The sequence below is a fragment of the Electrona antarctica genome (assembly GCF_951216825.1).
Source record: "Electrona antarctica genome assembly, chromosome: 6".
In the NCBI taxonomy this organism is placed as follows: Eukaryota; Metazoa; Chordata; class Actinopteri; order Myctophiformes; family Myctophidae; genus Electrona; species Electrona antarctica.
In genome coordinates this window covers 8019163-8033717 of record NC_136811.1, presented here as the reverse complement: position 1 = coordinate 8033717, position 14555 = coordinate 8019163, and the positions used below count along the sequence as shown (strand labels likewise).

At 44.1% G+C, this 14555-nt stretch overlaps 2 protein-coding genes across 2 annotated transcripts in view; one reads left to right on the top strand and one right to left on the bottom strand.

Moving 5' to 3' along the window:
• The window catches only part of LOC306924690 (E3 ubiquitin-protein ligase TRIM21-like), a 162269-nt gene that overhangs the window by 41575 nt on the left and 106139 nt on the right, over positions 1-14555 (top strand). The gene's annotated exons all lie outside the window — the stretch shown is intronic.
• Positions 7196-14555, bottom strand: part of LOC306925489 (carboxypeptidase Q-like) — a 33837-nt gene continuing 26477 nt past the window's right edge. The window contains exon 11 of the mRNA XM_079504332.1: positions 7196-7925. Coding sequence (XP_079360458.1) covers positions 7765-7925 — 161 coding nt within the window. The 3' untranslated portion in view covers positions 7196-7764. The remainder of the gene's footprint in view (positions 7926-14555) is intronic.

Here is a 14555-nt window from a genome sequence, read left to right as displayed (position 1 = left end):
GGGCCTGACCTGGTGAGAGCAGGAGTGGACCTGGTGAGACGTAGGAGGGGCCCGGACAGGAGTCAACCCACAGAGCCTAGTCCTTCCACGCGCCAGAATGGTACCTCCCAGTCCCGGCAGAGTAGTTCAGGAAGAACGGATTGTGTGGCCCTGGTTTTTCCCTGATGGGACTGATCGAGGGTAGCTACTGGGACGTAAGTCGGGACTTGATCACCCCGGCTGGGTCACCTGAGTGAGGGGTATGATGTTGCGAGACCCGAAACCCCGATGACCTTGGGATACATCACTGAGGATACGTCCCAGGTGCATCTATGTATGTATGTATTTTGTTTAGTTAGACATGTTTGCCATCATTCCTATTCTAACAATATTTAATTAATATTGAATAGACTATAGGTGCTCAAAATGAATTAAGATATGCAAAAAGAAAGAAAAAAAAGAAAAGGTATTCTTTTGAGAATGCTTGCAACTGTTGGCCAATATTCTGTGACCGCTTGCAGTCTCCAATGCTGATTGATTGATTAATTGACTGATTGATTGAAATTGTATTCACAATCAATCAAACCCAAAATACATTAGAATTTGACGACTGGATAACCCAACACTGTATAGCCTGCTTTTCAGACTCATGAAGGAAATTGACCCCATGTTTTGAATATTGTGTATATTTGACTTGAATCATTTACATAAATTGCAAGACATGCAGGGTGAAGCATATGCCTGATATCACATACTTCCATGAGGGACAGGGATGACCCTGCCGCCCGCCACACCCATGCGCGGCCGTCCGTTCGCGGGGCAGGAGTGGATAGTAACTAATGTGTAAAGCAAAGCAAAGCAAAGTTACTATATTTACCCAGGGTAACTGGACTAAGCATCAGATACTTGTTTACAGCCAGGCCCTGCTCATAGAACATTTCATGGTAGTGGTTCAATGCCTTGCTCAAGGGCACTTCAGCGGTGGTAATTTTAACGTGCCGGTCCGGGGATACGAACTGGCGACCTTCCGGTATCAAGACCGCTCAGCAAACCGTTCGGCCACCGCTGCCACCTAATAGCAGAGCTGTAATAGCAGTGTAATAGCAGAGCTTTATTTATCTGTTATTGCAGTGCAGTGATTGTGTGCTGGCCTCAACTCAAAGTGGACCTATCAAGCTACAGTATGCTGCCTCGATCCACTTGGCCGGTAGCCTTGGTCGGTCCCAGCCTTACTCGTCTGCGAAGAGAAGATATATTGTGCCCAGGGTACTTGGCCGGACATTGGCTGTGGTTACTTTTCATTCAGAATAAATACTTCTGAATAAAATAATTCGGAAGTAATATTTTTTTGCTACGAGTTTACATGGGAAATGGTTATTCCGAAAAATTATTTTTCAATCTCATTCAACATCGGAATAATTCGGTCAGTTACATCGGAATGGTTTTTAAAATCGCATTGAGCATTTTCATTCATATTTTAAGTTTTTGTAGGTGTTTAATAGGATTTAACTTTTATTCTGAATTAAAAGGGAATTGAAAGTCCTCATGTAAACCTGGCCACTGACACTGCTGGGCCTTGCTTGGGGGAAACCTGATGTGATTCTATTGGCTGTTGGTGCCTAATTACCACTTCAGTTCACCAGTGTAGTATGGAGGTCTAAAACCAATGTTGATCAGTGTTAATATAATGTATGATAATGAAGACATTGTGTAACAAGTCAACTCACCCTTTTTCCACCTCCAAGTGAGTTGTCCGGACATCTGTCTGTGTGTGACTGTGTGTGTGTGTGTGTGTGCGCGTGTGTTGTAGTTTCTCACATGCTAATGTAGGCCTATAACTATGATGAAACCAGTAGCCATCATCATCGTTGTTGGGGGGGTCAATGCTTTGTTATTCAGATTAATTCAGTCAGTAAGTAGGTAGCCTAAGGTGACATTCACACCAGAAAGCTTTGCTGCGATTAAAACGAATCCTGCTGCGCATTGTCAGAAAGTGCACTTCGTTTGGCAGGTGTGAAGGTTCATTTGAATCCTAATGCGTATCAAAGAACCGCATTCTACTCCGATGCAGATTCTACTCGGTGCAGGTGTGAATGCAATCCGCAGTAAATAAAGGAAATGAAGCAAACAATGTGGCGGGTGCGGAGCTGAACATAGTTGGAGACGGAGAAGGCATATTTTACGCAGTGCAAAGATGTCCCGTTACCGTGGATAGACGTGGTCGAATGAGGAGACTGAAGCCCTGATCGAAATTAGGACGAGTACATTAATCAATTGCTTAAGGAAACACATAAAAACACTGCAGTGTATTATAGCCTACACTACAGAATATTCTGTCTGTCTGTCTGTGCGTGCCGTAAACATGGAGTGCTGTCACTGTGTGGGGACTGGGGAGTAGGGACTTTCATCTCGATAAACTTGTAAACATTTTGCGCTGCTGTCTGTTATATCAGTGCGCTCAGCGTTGTTCCTTCCATGCCCAAAAGAACAGTGCGTGGCTGCGTGCGTATAGAGAGAGGGGTGGGTCGGTTGGGTCCAGTCCCAGACGGCACGACACATGCACGTTATGAGTATAATTTGACATTTTGATCACCATAGATTTCACTGTGTAGGCTATAGTTTATGAATGGAACACATTGATAAAGGTCCCCCTGCTGCGTTTCCAATAGCTGCGGATGACAGTGTGAAGGAAAACCGCAGCAAATTAAATATGCAAGAAGTCTCAATTCTCCTCCCATTCGCATCGAGTCTACCGAAGTATTAGGTGGGAATGTGACCTAAGGTGACATTCACACCAGAAAGCTTTGCTGCGATTAAAACGAATCCTGCTGCACATTGTCAGAAAGTGCACTTCGTTTGGCAGGTGTGAAGGCTCATTCGAATCCTAATGCGTATCAAAGAACCGCATTCTACTCCAAGCAAAAACGGGGGTTTCGCTTCACTTCCAATCGCACTTGATTACGATTCGGTGCAGGTGTGAAATTGTGAATGCAATCCGCAGTAAATAAAGGAAATGAAGCAAACAATGTGGCGGGTGAGGAGCTGAACACAGTTAGAGACGGAGAAGGCATATTTTACGCAGCGCAAAGATGTCCCGTTACCGTGGATAGACGTGGTCGAATGAGGAGACTGAAGCCCTGATCGAAATGAGGAAGAGTACATTAATCAATTGCATAAGGAAACACATAAAAACACTGCAGTGTAGGCTATAGCTTACAGAATATTCTGTCTGAAATGAAATGAAATGAAATCTATATTTACCCAGGGTATCTGGGCTAAGCTCAAGAACTTGTTTCCAGCCAGGCCCTGCTCATAGAACACATTTCATCGTAGTGGTTGATGCCTTGTTCAAGGGCATTTCAGCGGTGGTAATTTTAACGTGTCGGACGGCTGATTCGAACTGGGAACCTTCCGGTATCTAGACCGCGCCGCTATCCGTTCGGCCACCGCTGCCACTGTCTGTCTGTGCGTGAGGTAAACATGGAGTGCTGTCACTGTGTGGGGACTGGGGAGTAGGGACTTTCATCTCGATAAACTTGTAAACATTTTGTGCTGCTGAGTGTCTGTTATATCAGTGCGCTCAGCACTGTGCCAGTGCATGATGCGTGCGTTGGGAGTGTTAGCAACTTTTTACAGCTAAGCCGTGAGACTCTGCCTTTGAAGCGCAAACATTACCGCCCACGTCCCCCTCAATGCTGGGGAGAGAGAGAGAGGGAGACGCTTTACTCCTTCCTTACAACAGTGTTTCACCGGATTTTGCTGTTAAATAAATAAATAATTAGCGCGTGACTGCGCACGTCTGTGTATAGGAACCGATAGTTAGAACCGAAATTGAATTATTGTAATGGGTACCCGGTATGTAACCCAAGTACAGACAACTCACCACGCCATGTCAAAGTTGTCCAGTATTCCATTATAACCCTGGGTTACAATAGACACCTAGCCATAGAGATGAAGAAGCAGGTGAAACTATCGATTAAAGTCATGTGTTGGGGTGTGTAGTTAGTTTGTCAGACTTGTCATGGACAGACTGGAAAAACGACGTTTGGCCGCCATCTAGTGTTCACCAGCAGACACTGCATGTGTCTGAAGATAATATGGGTGCTGCAAATCAGTGCTTCTCAAACCTTTTCATGTCAAGGACCCCCAAATTATTGTCAGGGACCCCCATCTGAACATATGTTGTACCAGGGACCCCCATCTGAACACTGTTGTACCAGGGACCCCCATCTGAACACTGTTGTACCAGGGACCCCCATCTGAACACTGTTGTACCAGGGACCACCATCTGAACACTGTTGTACCAGGGACCCCCATCTGAACATATGTTGTACCAGGGACCCCCATCTGAACATATGTTGTACCAGGGACCCCCATCTGAACATATGAGTACCAGGGACCCCCATTTGAACATATGTTGTACCAGGGACCCCCATCTGAAGATATGTTGTACCAGGGACCCCCATCTGAAGATATGTTGTACCAGGGACCCCCATCTGAACACTGTTGTACCAGGGACCCCAGAAGAGAAGATTTATTTTAAGAAATTAAGAAAGTCTCATCATTGATTGATATCTTGTATTGATCATGAAATAAAACAATGTCACACGTTACATGCATCTGACCCACCTTGATCAAAAGTATAACGCAAAAAAAGAAGAAACAGCTTGTTTCCATTGCGGTCCTTGGAATGATGGTGTGTGTATGATGTCATGTAGTGTGGTGCTGTTGAGTGTCTAATCCTATTTGTGAAATCAACTTGAAATCGAAATTTCTTTTTTTTATGCTGTATTGGGTTTTGTAATGTCCACCCTGTTTTATTTATTTATTACAAAACAAACTAAAGCATGGGGTTTTTAACTGATCGTAAACGAGGGACCACCACCCTGACTTAGAATCAACCTGGGGACCACTGTTGTGTTGGGTGGGGATATGGGCTAAGATTAGTGCTTTTGCAACACTTGCTATGCATCCCACGTGTTGATGTGTGTACATCCCACTGTTTCTCAACAGTGACCATTGACTACTAATAATTTCCTAATAATAATGATGCCGGTGCAATAACTCCCTTTTTCAGTTGAATTTCTTGACCTCCAACTTAGAAAATGACCACATGGACGGTCATCATAGGTCACCAGGTCATTCAGTTCACCGTTTCTCAACTATAGTGGAAAGATTATGTTTTTAAATCAACGAATCCTACATTTCTAAATGCATGGTCAGGGACCACATGCAATACCTCCACAGACCACCAGGGGTCCACGGACCACCTATTGAAAACCCCTGCTCTAAAGGGAAGAATGGCACAACAGATGCGTGTAAAACCTTAACTGTTTTCACTTGTGTGGCGACCTTGAGTGCCCCGAAAGGCGCCTTGTGAATTAAATGTATTATTATTATTAGTTATAAGTTGCCACTACACCTGGGCCATGGCTCAATGGTTCAGGCACCTTGGCTGGTAATCCAGTCTGGCAGTGTGCCGGGGGTTCGACTCCCGATCCCGACGGCCTTTACTGCATGTCTTCCCCCCCCCCCCCCCATCTCTCTCCCCATTTCCTGTCAGCCTACTGTCTGTCCCTCCATAAAAAAATATAAAATAAAGGCGAAAGCCACAAGAAAAATATATAAATAAAATAAATAAAAAAAGTTGCCACTACCAACCTGAAATAAAATCAGACCAGTCTGAAGTGAGTGGTGCTGTACTGTACTTGTGCTGTGCGTACTGTGCAAGCCCTCATCCCTGGCAGAACAAAGGGAGTCTTTACCAACGCGCCTCAAGGCTGGAACGGCTGGTCCGGTGCATCGCAGGGGAACAAGGACACTTAATGCAGAAGGAGGAGAGGACACTGGAGCAGCACGGACATTTTAAGCCTTTTATTAGGTGTTAGTATACAAAAACGACTAACGTTTCCACCTATGGCCGTTTGTGTGTGTGTGGCTGTGCAACAGTGACACCTGGTGGTGAACAATCGCTATAACGCTATTTTCGTGCTCGGACAGACCCAGGGACCCAGACAGGGACAGACCCAGGGACACACAAAGCTGTCTATAAGAGTGGTTGCACCACTCAAAAAAACCCCATAAAAACACAATTGATCAAAATAAACATGAAACCTAGTCCCTGGACTGTGTGCATGTCAGCAGAAATCTAACGATACCGAAAACAATAACAGGAAAGTTGGCATTTCAATTGATTCAAAATCAAACCTCCAATAATTAGCATACCGTGATCAAGTCACGAGAGGCTTGGTTGGAATGAAAACTGCATACACACCCAGCCCTCAATATAGTGTACAGTCATTTTTTACAGTGGATGCATGGGGGGACTGATATTTGGGGGTCATAGACACAGTCAGTCACTGTCCTCCTTCTTTTATAATTTTTATCCCACGATTTTGTAACCCATTTTTCACCCCTGTGTCAATTATCTAATGTGATCCTGGGCTCTACACACCCTCCGCCAACCTAGTCCCCATATATGGGGGACATGGGGAGAGCGGACTTGAACTCATGCTTCCTTCGTGCCTGAGTGTCCAAGTTGCTCCTTTACACCTGACAGGGGGGAGTTTCCCTGGTTGGACATAGCGCGTGGAAGGAACACGTTATTCCAACCAGTTCCTTTCCCCTCCATCAGGTGTTTTTTGTGAGGGGACACGGGTTCTCCGTGTTTTCATTGGTGGTCAAACGTGTCACCATGGGCGCTGTAATTACAATAAAATAATAATGTATTGTATATTTATAGCACTTTTCTATGCACAGAGTGCTTACTCAAAGCGCTTTGCAATGGTCCATCCATTCATTCATACATTGGGAGGTGAAGCAGCGAACAGTCAACGCCAGCGTCCTCGGGTTCCCACATTCACACACCAATGCTGGCAACCAGGGGGCACCGCCATGTTGGCTTGTGGTGGGCGTCTTTGTTAAAATTCCATTTTTGCCACGGACATACAAAATGAGAGGACAATGCAATTACCAGAAACAGATACAGAGCTAGCCCCGAATGACCATAAAACAGGTCTGTATCTCCGAGAGTCATTTGTAGACTCTCAAGAGTTAAGGGGGTCCTTGTAAATAAAACATTTGAGAAACACTAGTACTAGTTGAAGTAAAGTGTCATACATATTCTGAAGAAAACCTGGAGACTTGAAATTCACTAATTGGGTATTATGACCCAATTAGTGTATCAAATAAGAACATTATAATAGTGTGTAAAAAAAGAAAATCTCAAATTATCCACGAACAAGTCTTTGCCACGGACACATTTGTGACTCTTTTTGAGTCATGGCGAGACTAACTGTGAGAAAAAACTGTTAATGAAAAAATGAGTTGATAACACAGGCACAGACACTTAACATACTAGAAGTAGAGAATGTCTGAAATAAATGTCAGAGCTGAAATAGACATGTAAAATATGAAATACATGCTTAAACGTGTAGCTATAGGTGTAATGTTAGAGTCCACAGAAGTGAACCTTTCAAGCCTGTTTTCTCAACTCGCTGTTTTCTACAAGACATTATAAGCCACATCTCCAAAACCGGTGGGTCAAACTGAACAACCAATATGTCAATTTGAAGCTACGATTCCCTGCTTTCATCTGAAATGAAAAGAACGTAAATGTAAAAGAATTCAATGACTTATATCCTTGGTCAGAAACGGTCCATGTACGGACATATTGATGACCCCCTGGTGGCAACAACCACAACGTGGGGATCAGTGTCTTGCCCGAGGGCACTTCGACATGGCTCCTCCTGTCCAGCGCATGTGGAACAGCCGACGGGACGGGGGCTACCTGGGCAGCATGTCTTGCAGGTCGGAGACCACGTAGGCGACCACGGCCCACAGGGCGGAGCACAGGTCCATGTCCGCTGGGTTCTGCACCGTCATGGTGTCTCCGTCGCTGTGGTGGAACCAGAAGTATCGGCCGTCCGACACATGCAGGCTGGCGCCTATAGACAGTACATCACAGGACCCAGTCAGTGGTGGGAAAAAAGTACTCAATTGTTTTACTTGAGTAAAAGTATACCAATATCGCAATTTAGAACTACTTCGTTACGAGTAAAAGTATACGGAATTGAAAATGTACTTGAGTAAAAGGATAAAAGTATCGGCATCAAAATGTACTTAACCCATTTTGAGCGGGAACCCCTTTTGGTGGTTACATACATTATGTTATAATTTAGCCATTGAAAAATAGCAGATCTACAAGCTCATAGCGCAGCACCGAGTGCCACGCTATGAACTTGTAGGTCTGCTATTTTTGAAAAATCGTTAAAATGTGCCTCAAATCTTTCAGAAAATTGTCATGATTTAGAAAACGTTTTTTTTTAAATTTCGACGTCAGGCCTAAATGGGTTAAAGTACTAAAAGTAAAAGTATTCATATTGCAGAATGTCCCATTTCACAAGTTCAAAATGTGTCTATTGAAAATAGCCGATCTACAAGCTCACAATGCGTCGCGTTGCGACGCATTGTGAGCTTGTAGATTGTCTATTTTCAAACGGCCGAAATGTATAGGGTTGAAGTGGTTAATGTATGTTTTCTAATCAAAATTAAAATCGCCAAAGTAACTATAGTAACTAAAGTTTTCAAATAATTGTAGTGGAGTAAAAGCACAAATGTTGGCTCCGAGATGTAGTGGAGTAGAAGTAAAAGTACTGGAAATTGGAAATACTCAAGTAAAGTACAAATACCTGGGTACAGTACTTAAGTAAAAGTACTTTGTTACTTTCCACCACTGACAGGACCACACAGATGGAGAGCGAGAGCACTGTTGGTTTCTGTTACCCCCCATTTTTGTTACCCGTTTTTTTGTCTAATGTAATCCTGGGCGCTATACACTTCCTCTGCCAACCTGGGGAGAGCAACGGACTGACTTCATGCTTCCTACAATGCATGAAGAGTCCAAGCCGCTTCTTTTCACCTGGCGGGGGGACGTGGCGCGTGGAAGGAACATGTTATTCCATGAGTTCCTTTCCCCTCCATCAGGCGCCCTTGGCTGGCCAGGGGGAGGCATTATAGAGCCCAGGGTTACTGCGTGTTTTTTGTGAGGGTATACCTACCCTAGGGGACACGGGGAGAACATGAAAACTCCACACAGAAAGGCCTATGACGAAAAATGTTCGTCGACTACCCTTTTTCACCGATGAACATGAAACAAATAAAATGGCCATGATGACTAAAACTACGACTAAATAAATTGACAATTTCGTCAACAAATAATAATTAGACTAAAATGTTAGGGAGGGACTAGTGCATATCATTATATGTTTGCGCTCGGGTGTTGCGCTCTGAAAATAGCAGATATACAAGCTCACGCTGCGTTGTGAGCTGCGTTGTGAGCTTGTAGATCGGCTATTTCCATCATGCAACCAAGTGTAAAATCAGGCGTTTACGACGCCATCAAGGCCCTCCAAAATGCATCGTTGTCAACAAAATCAAAAGTAAGATTTGGTCGACTAAAATCGCATGATATCTAATAAAAACTAAAACTAGACTAACACCAAAACATTTAAGGTGACTAAAATATGAGAGAGAAAGAATAACATGCAGAGCGAGAGAGAGAGAGAGAGAGAGAGAGAGGGGGGGAGAGAGAGAGGGAGAGAAAGAGGGAGGGGACAGGGGGACTAAAAGAAACAGCAGAATAAATGAAACATGATAATAAGTATGATGGTATATTTTCCTGGCATGGTTCAAGTCCAGCCAACGTCTTATGAATGCACTGCAACGTCTGTCTTGATGAGGTGGTCTTTCTCAGGATGGGTGGGGTGGGGGTGGTGTGTGTGTGTGTGTGTGGGGGGGGGGGGGGGGGGGGGGCCTGCCCTGACCGGGGCCAGGAAAGTGTCAGTGTACTTACTGTAACACGCCAAGGCTGCGTGAGGTGTGAACTCACTGCTGAAACAGCCTTTAATGGGGGCGCATAATCGACGGGATTAGGCTCTGAACTGTATAGTCCCCACCCAGCAGGTTTGCAGAGCGTGACATACCAGTTTCCCCATTCCATTTCCCATGTTGTTGTTTGTTTGGCTCTACGCTATACAGCTCAGATCTGAATTGATTGATTGATTGATTGATTGATTGATTGAAGTATGTATTAACAGTTTGCAGAATTACAGTACATTTTCAAGCACAACTCGATACAAACAACTGTTAACTGTGAGAGGACGCCCCAATAAAGCACTACACTTGTTTACAAGAGGGTCCACCTTGTTCAATTCATCATAACATTTAGAGACGTACAAATATACACTTCTATATAGCCAAAAAAATCATCATCATAAAAGGAGGTAAAAAAAGGGAAAAGAAAACATATACAGTGAGGGGTAAAAGGGGTGGGTGGGGGATTCAGATTTTCCGGGGGCCAGTTTCCAATTGCAGCCGTCCGTAGGTGCCTTTTGAGAGCGGTTTTGAAGGAGTCAAGGGATTCGCATTGTCTTAATGACCGTTGGTAGGGCGTTCCACATTTTGGTGGCAGAGGAAATGAAATGAAAATCAGTTCTTTAATATGTCCGTGAGCATGCTGCTTGCCAGCCCAGGCCTTATTAGGTAGCCACCAGCCAGGAACCAAGATAAAACAGGCGTGGGTATGTCTTCACATTCGCAATTCATACACATCAGAAAATTCAGCCCCCAGCTGTTCACTTCCATTCTACAGGACCAGCTCAGTGGCCTTGTGGTTAGAGTGTCTGCCCTGAGACTGGGAGGTCGGGGTTCAATCCCCAGCCGGGTCATACCAAAGACTCTAAAAAAATGGGACCCAGTGCCTCCCTGCTTGACACTCAGCATCAAGGGTTGGATTGGGGGTAAGTCCCTGCGACATACTAGCGTCATGTCCAGGGGGTGTACTTGTACATCAAGCTGCCTCACGCTACAGAAACAGGAGATAGGCTCCTGCCCTATGGGCCTCATGGCTCGGCAAGGCTACTCAAAGTGCAGTGGCGTATCTACCTATTCTGCCTGGCTAAAATCCATAGACTGAGAAAAAAAGTGGTGCAACTCCCCTCTCTCTCTCTCTCTCTCTCTCTAACACTATCTCTCTCTCTCTCTGTTTCTGGCACAACAGCGCCACTTTTGCCCCTACTGGTACTCATAGTCACATAGGTCAGGACGGACATTGCTGTTCCTTGGAGTGGTTGCACCACTCAAAAAAGAGAGGACAAACACCAGACCTGAGAAGTAGTATTGGACAGTGGATTGGCCTGGCCGCTGCGCATGTAGAACGCGACCCTCAATCATCCATTGGAATGCAAATGCATGCGTTTCAGCCTTCGTATCCTACTCGTCTGGCAGGTATATCTCTTTGAAAACCTTTAGTGCTCCTGATGATGTGCATGGGGGAGGGGGGACGACGACAACACATCTGGCCTGCCCAACATGTAATTCCTGGAAACGCCTCTGCTTTATAGTGTACTAAAAATGACATGATAGCTGTATTAACTAGAAAGGTCGCAATTTTAAAAAATTGCAAAGTGTGGTTGCCGCAGTGGCTTACATATGCCCCTCCCACTGATATTGCCAGCCAATTACAATGTCACGTCACCCCTGCGATCATGTGTAAGTAATTCGGAGGGGATTTAGCCCCCAAAAATCATGTTTTTGCACCATACGGTTTTTGGCATTTGCGGCGCCCCCTATGGATGAAAATAGAATTGCTTTTGGAACTTGGTTGATTGAACCACCCGCGACATGTGATTACAATTTGGGATGGATCGGACATTCTGTTCGTGATTTATGGCATTTTTTGTAAAATAGGCCCCTCCTACTATCTTCGGACGACGATTACGGCCGAACGACACGCACTACCAAAATTCTGCAGTTGGTGTTGTAATCGGATGGGTCCGGAGATCATGTGTGCCGATTTTTGTGAGATTTGGACAAAATCTGTAGGAGGATGAGCAAAAAGTGTGTTTTGGAGAAAATTCAAAATGGCGGAAAATCTATCATGACGCAAATGGGCGTGGCCTATATGGGGAGATGAGTCATGACCCAAGGAAGCCAGGGAAAAAATAATTTTGATTTTACGACCTACGGTTCAAGAGTTATAAGCCAAAACGTAAAGTGGGCTTTTATTGCGCCACCATGAGGCCGACCGATAACATTATACGTTGATTAATTTTAGTAATTATTATGAACCTACCCTCCAAGTTTTGTAACTATAGTGCTTACAGTCTCTGAGGAAAAAATACTTGAATGTGAGAAAATGCGAAAAATCGCATTTTCCCATTCATCTCAATGGGGAAATTCTATTCACTAATAAATTCATATCAATTAAACTATACAACATTTCTCTTAAAAAAATACAAGCACACCCTTCCCGATGAAGCCGGTCAATTTGAGATATGGCTTAAGTGCGTACAGTCAAAACTGTGGGAGGAGTAGTGCTTTAAACAAAAGGTTACTCTAGTGGAATAATATGCATGAGTAACTAGAAAGGTCGCAATTTTAAAAAATTGCAAAGTGTGGTTGCCGCAGTGGCTTACATATGCCCCTCCCACTGATATTGCCAGCCAATTACAGTGTCGCGTCACCCCTGCGATCATGCGTAAGTAATTCGGATGGGATTTATCCCCCCAAAAAACATTTTTCTGCAAGAAACGGTTACATTTTTCGCATTTGCGGTGCCCCCTATGGATGAAAATGGAATCGCGTTTGGCTTTTGGTTGATTAAACCACCCGCGACATCTGATTCAAATTTGGGATGGATTGGACATTCCGTTCGTGACTTTAGGCATTTTTTGTAAAATAGGCCCCTCCCACTAACTTCGGACGACGATTAAGGCCGAACGATACGGACAAAAAAAATTCAAAAAATCTGAAAAAAATTGAAACGCGGTCCGATAGGTCCAGAGATCATGTGTACCGATTTCTGTGAGATTTGGACAAAATCTGTAGAAACAGAAAATAAAGGTGTGTTTTGAAGAAAAATCAAAATGGCGGAAAATCTATCCTGACGCAAATGGGTGTGGCCTATATGGGGAGATGCGTCATGGCCCAAGGAATCCAGGGAACAAATGATTTTGATTTTACGACCTACGGTTCAAGAGTTATAAGCCAAAACGTAAAGTGGGCTGTTATAGCGCCACCATGAGGCCGACCGATATAATTATAAGTTAATTAATTTTAGTAAGTATTACGAATTATCCCTCCAAGTTTTGTAACTATAGCCCTTACGGTCTCCGAGGAAAAAATACTTGAACGTGATTTAACGTGATTTTTCGCATTTTCCCATTCATGTCAATGGGGAAATTTAATTCACTAATAAATTAATATCAATTAAACTATACAATATTTCTCTTAGCAATGAGCAAGCACACCATTCCCGATTTCTCCGGTCAATTTGACATATGGCTCAAGTGCGTACAGTCAAAACTGTGGGAGGAGTAGCGTTTCAAAATAAAGGTTACTCCAGTAAAATAATAAAGTGTTACAAGTACTATAGTCTGGTTGCCCTTTGGGCAACCACACTAATAAAGTGTTACAATTACAATAGTCTGGTTGCCCTTTAGGGCAACCACACTAAAAAGCAAATGTCTCAACTATGACTAACAGCTGATGAAATGTACAAGACATGAGTACACATATACACATAGTATACATGAGTCATACTGAGGACCTAGTCCTGAATAGCTGACCACACACGCTGCTGTCGTTTATTGGTTACTCAGGTCACATGACCAGGAAACAGGTAACGGAAATCTTTAGAGACACCCAATGTTATGTAACGCAATGTTATGATTGAGACCGGCCGGTTGAGACTGAGTTAAATAAAGAAACCAGCGCTTCTTTCACCCAACAAATATCACTATGTGATAATTTCTTGTTTTGCAGTAGTAGTAGTAGTTATTCTCAATTCCTCACGGATATGTGAGACCACCGTGTATTTCTACGTACGTTTGCAATTTCACTTCTTTAAAACACAATGAACAACACAGGTTGTCTGGACCACTTAAACCACCACCATGGAGACAGACAGACAGACAGACAGACAGACAGACAGACAGACAGACAGACAGACAGACAGACAGACAGACAGACAGACAGAGTGACATTCTGCATTTAGAAAACAACTAGGTCATACCAGATATTGTTTAGTCAATAGTCTTTTAAACCCAATATACGTTGTTGCCAGAACAGGGACGCCATGGGTTCAAGAGGTCGACAAATGCCGTCTTGACACTGACTAGAACCTCTCATTGTGTGTTGTACGGTACTGTACTGTACTGTACGTCTTGTCGCGTGTGAACTGTGAATAAGAGGATGTGTTTATGTGCAGTTTTGCACACACAGCAATTTCACTTCAGTCCAGGAGATTTAGTTCACTGCAAAAGAGGTACAAGAGACCCGGCGTGTGAATTGGTTCCTACTTCCTTTACTGGTATCTGGGATTCCGGCCCGGCTGTGCCTCAGGGGTAGAGTGGCTGGGAGAGCGCCCGATGGGAACCGCCGGGCTCCCCCAGAGAGTTAGTGTCGAAGTGTCCTTGAGCAAGACGCTTGAACCCCTAATTTATCCCCATGTGCAGGTTAGTGCCTTGCATGGTTTCCGCCGCCATCGGTGAATGAATGTGTGTGTGAATGGCTGA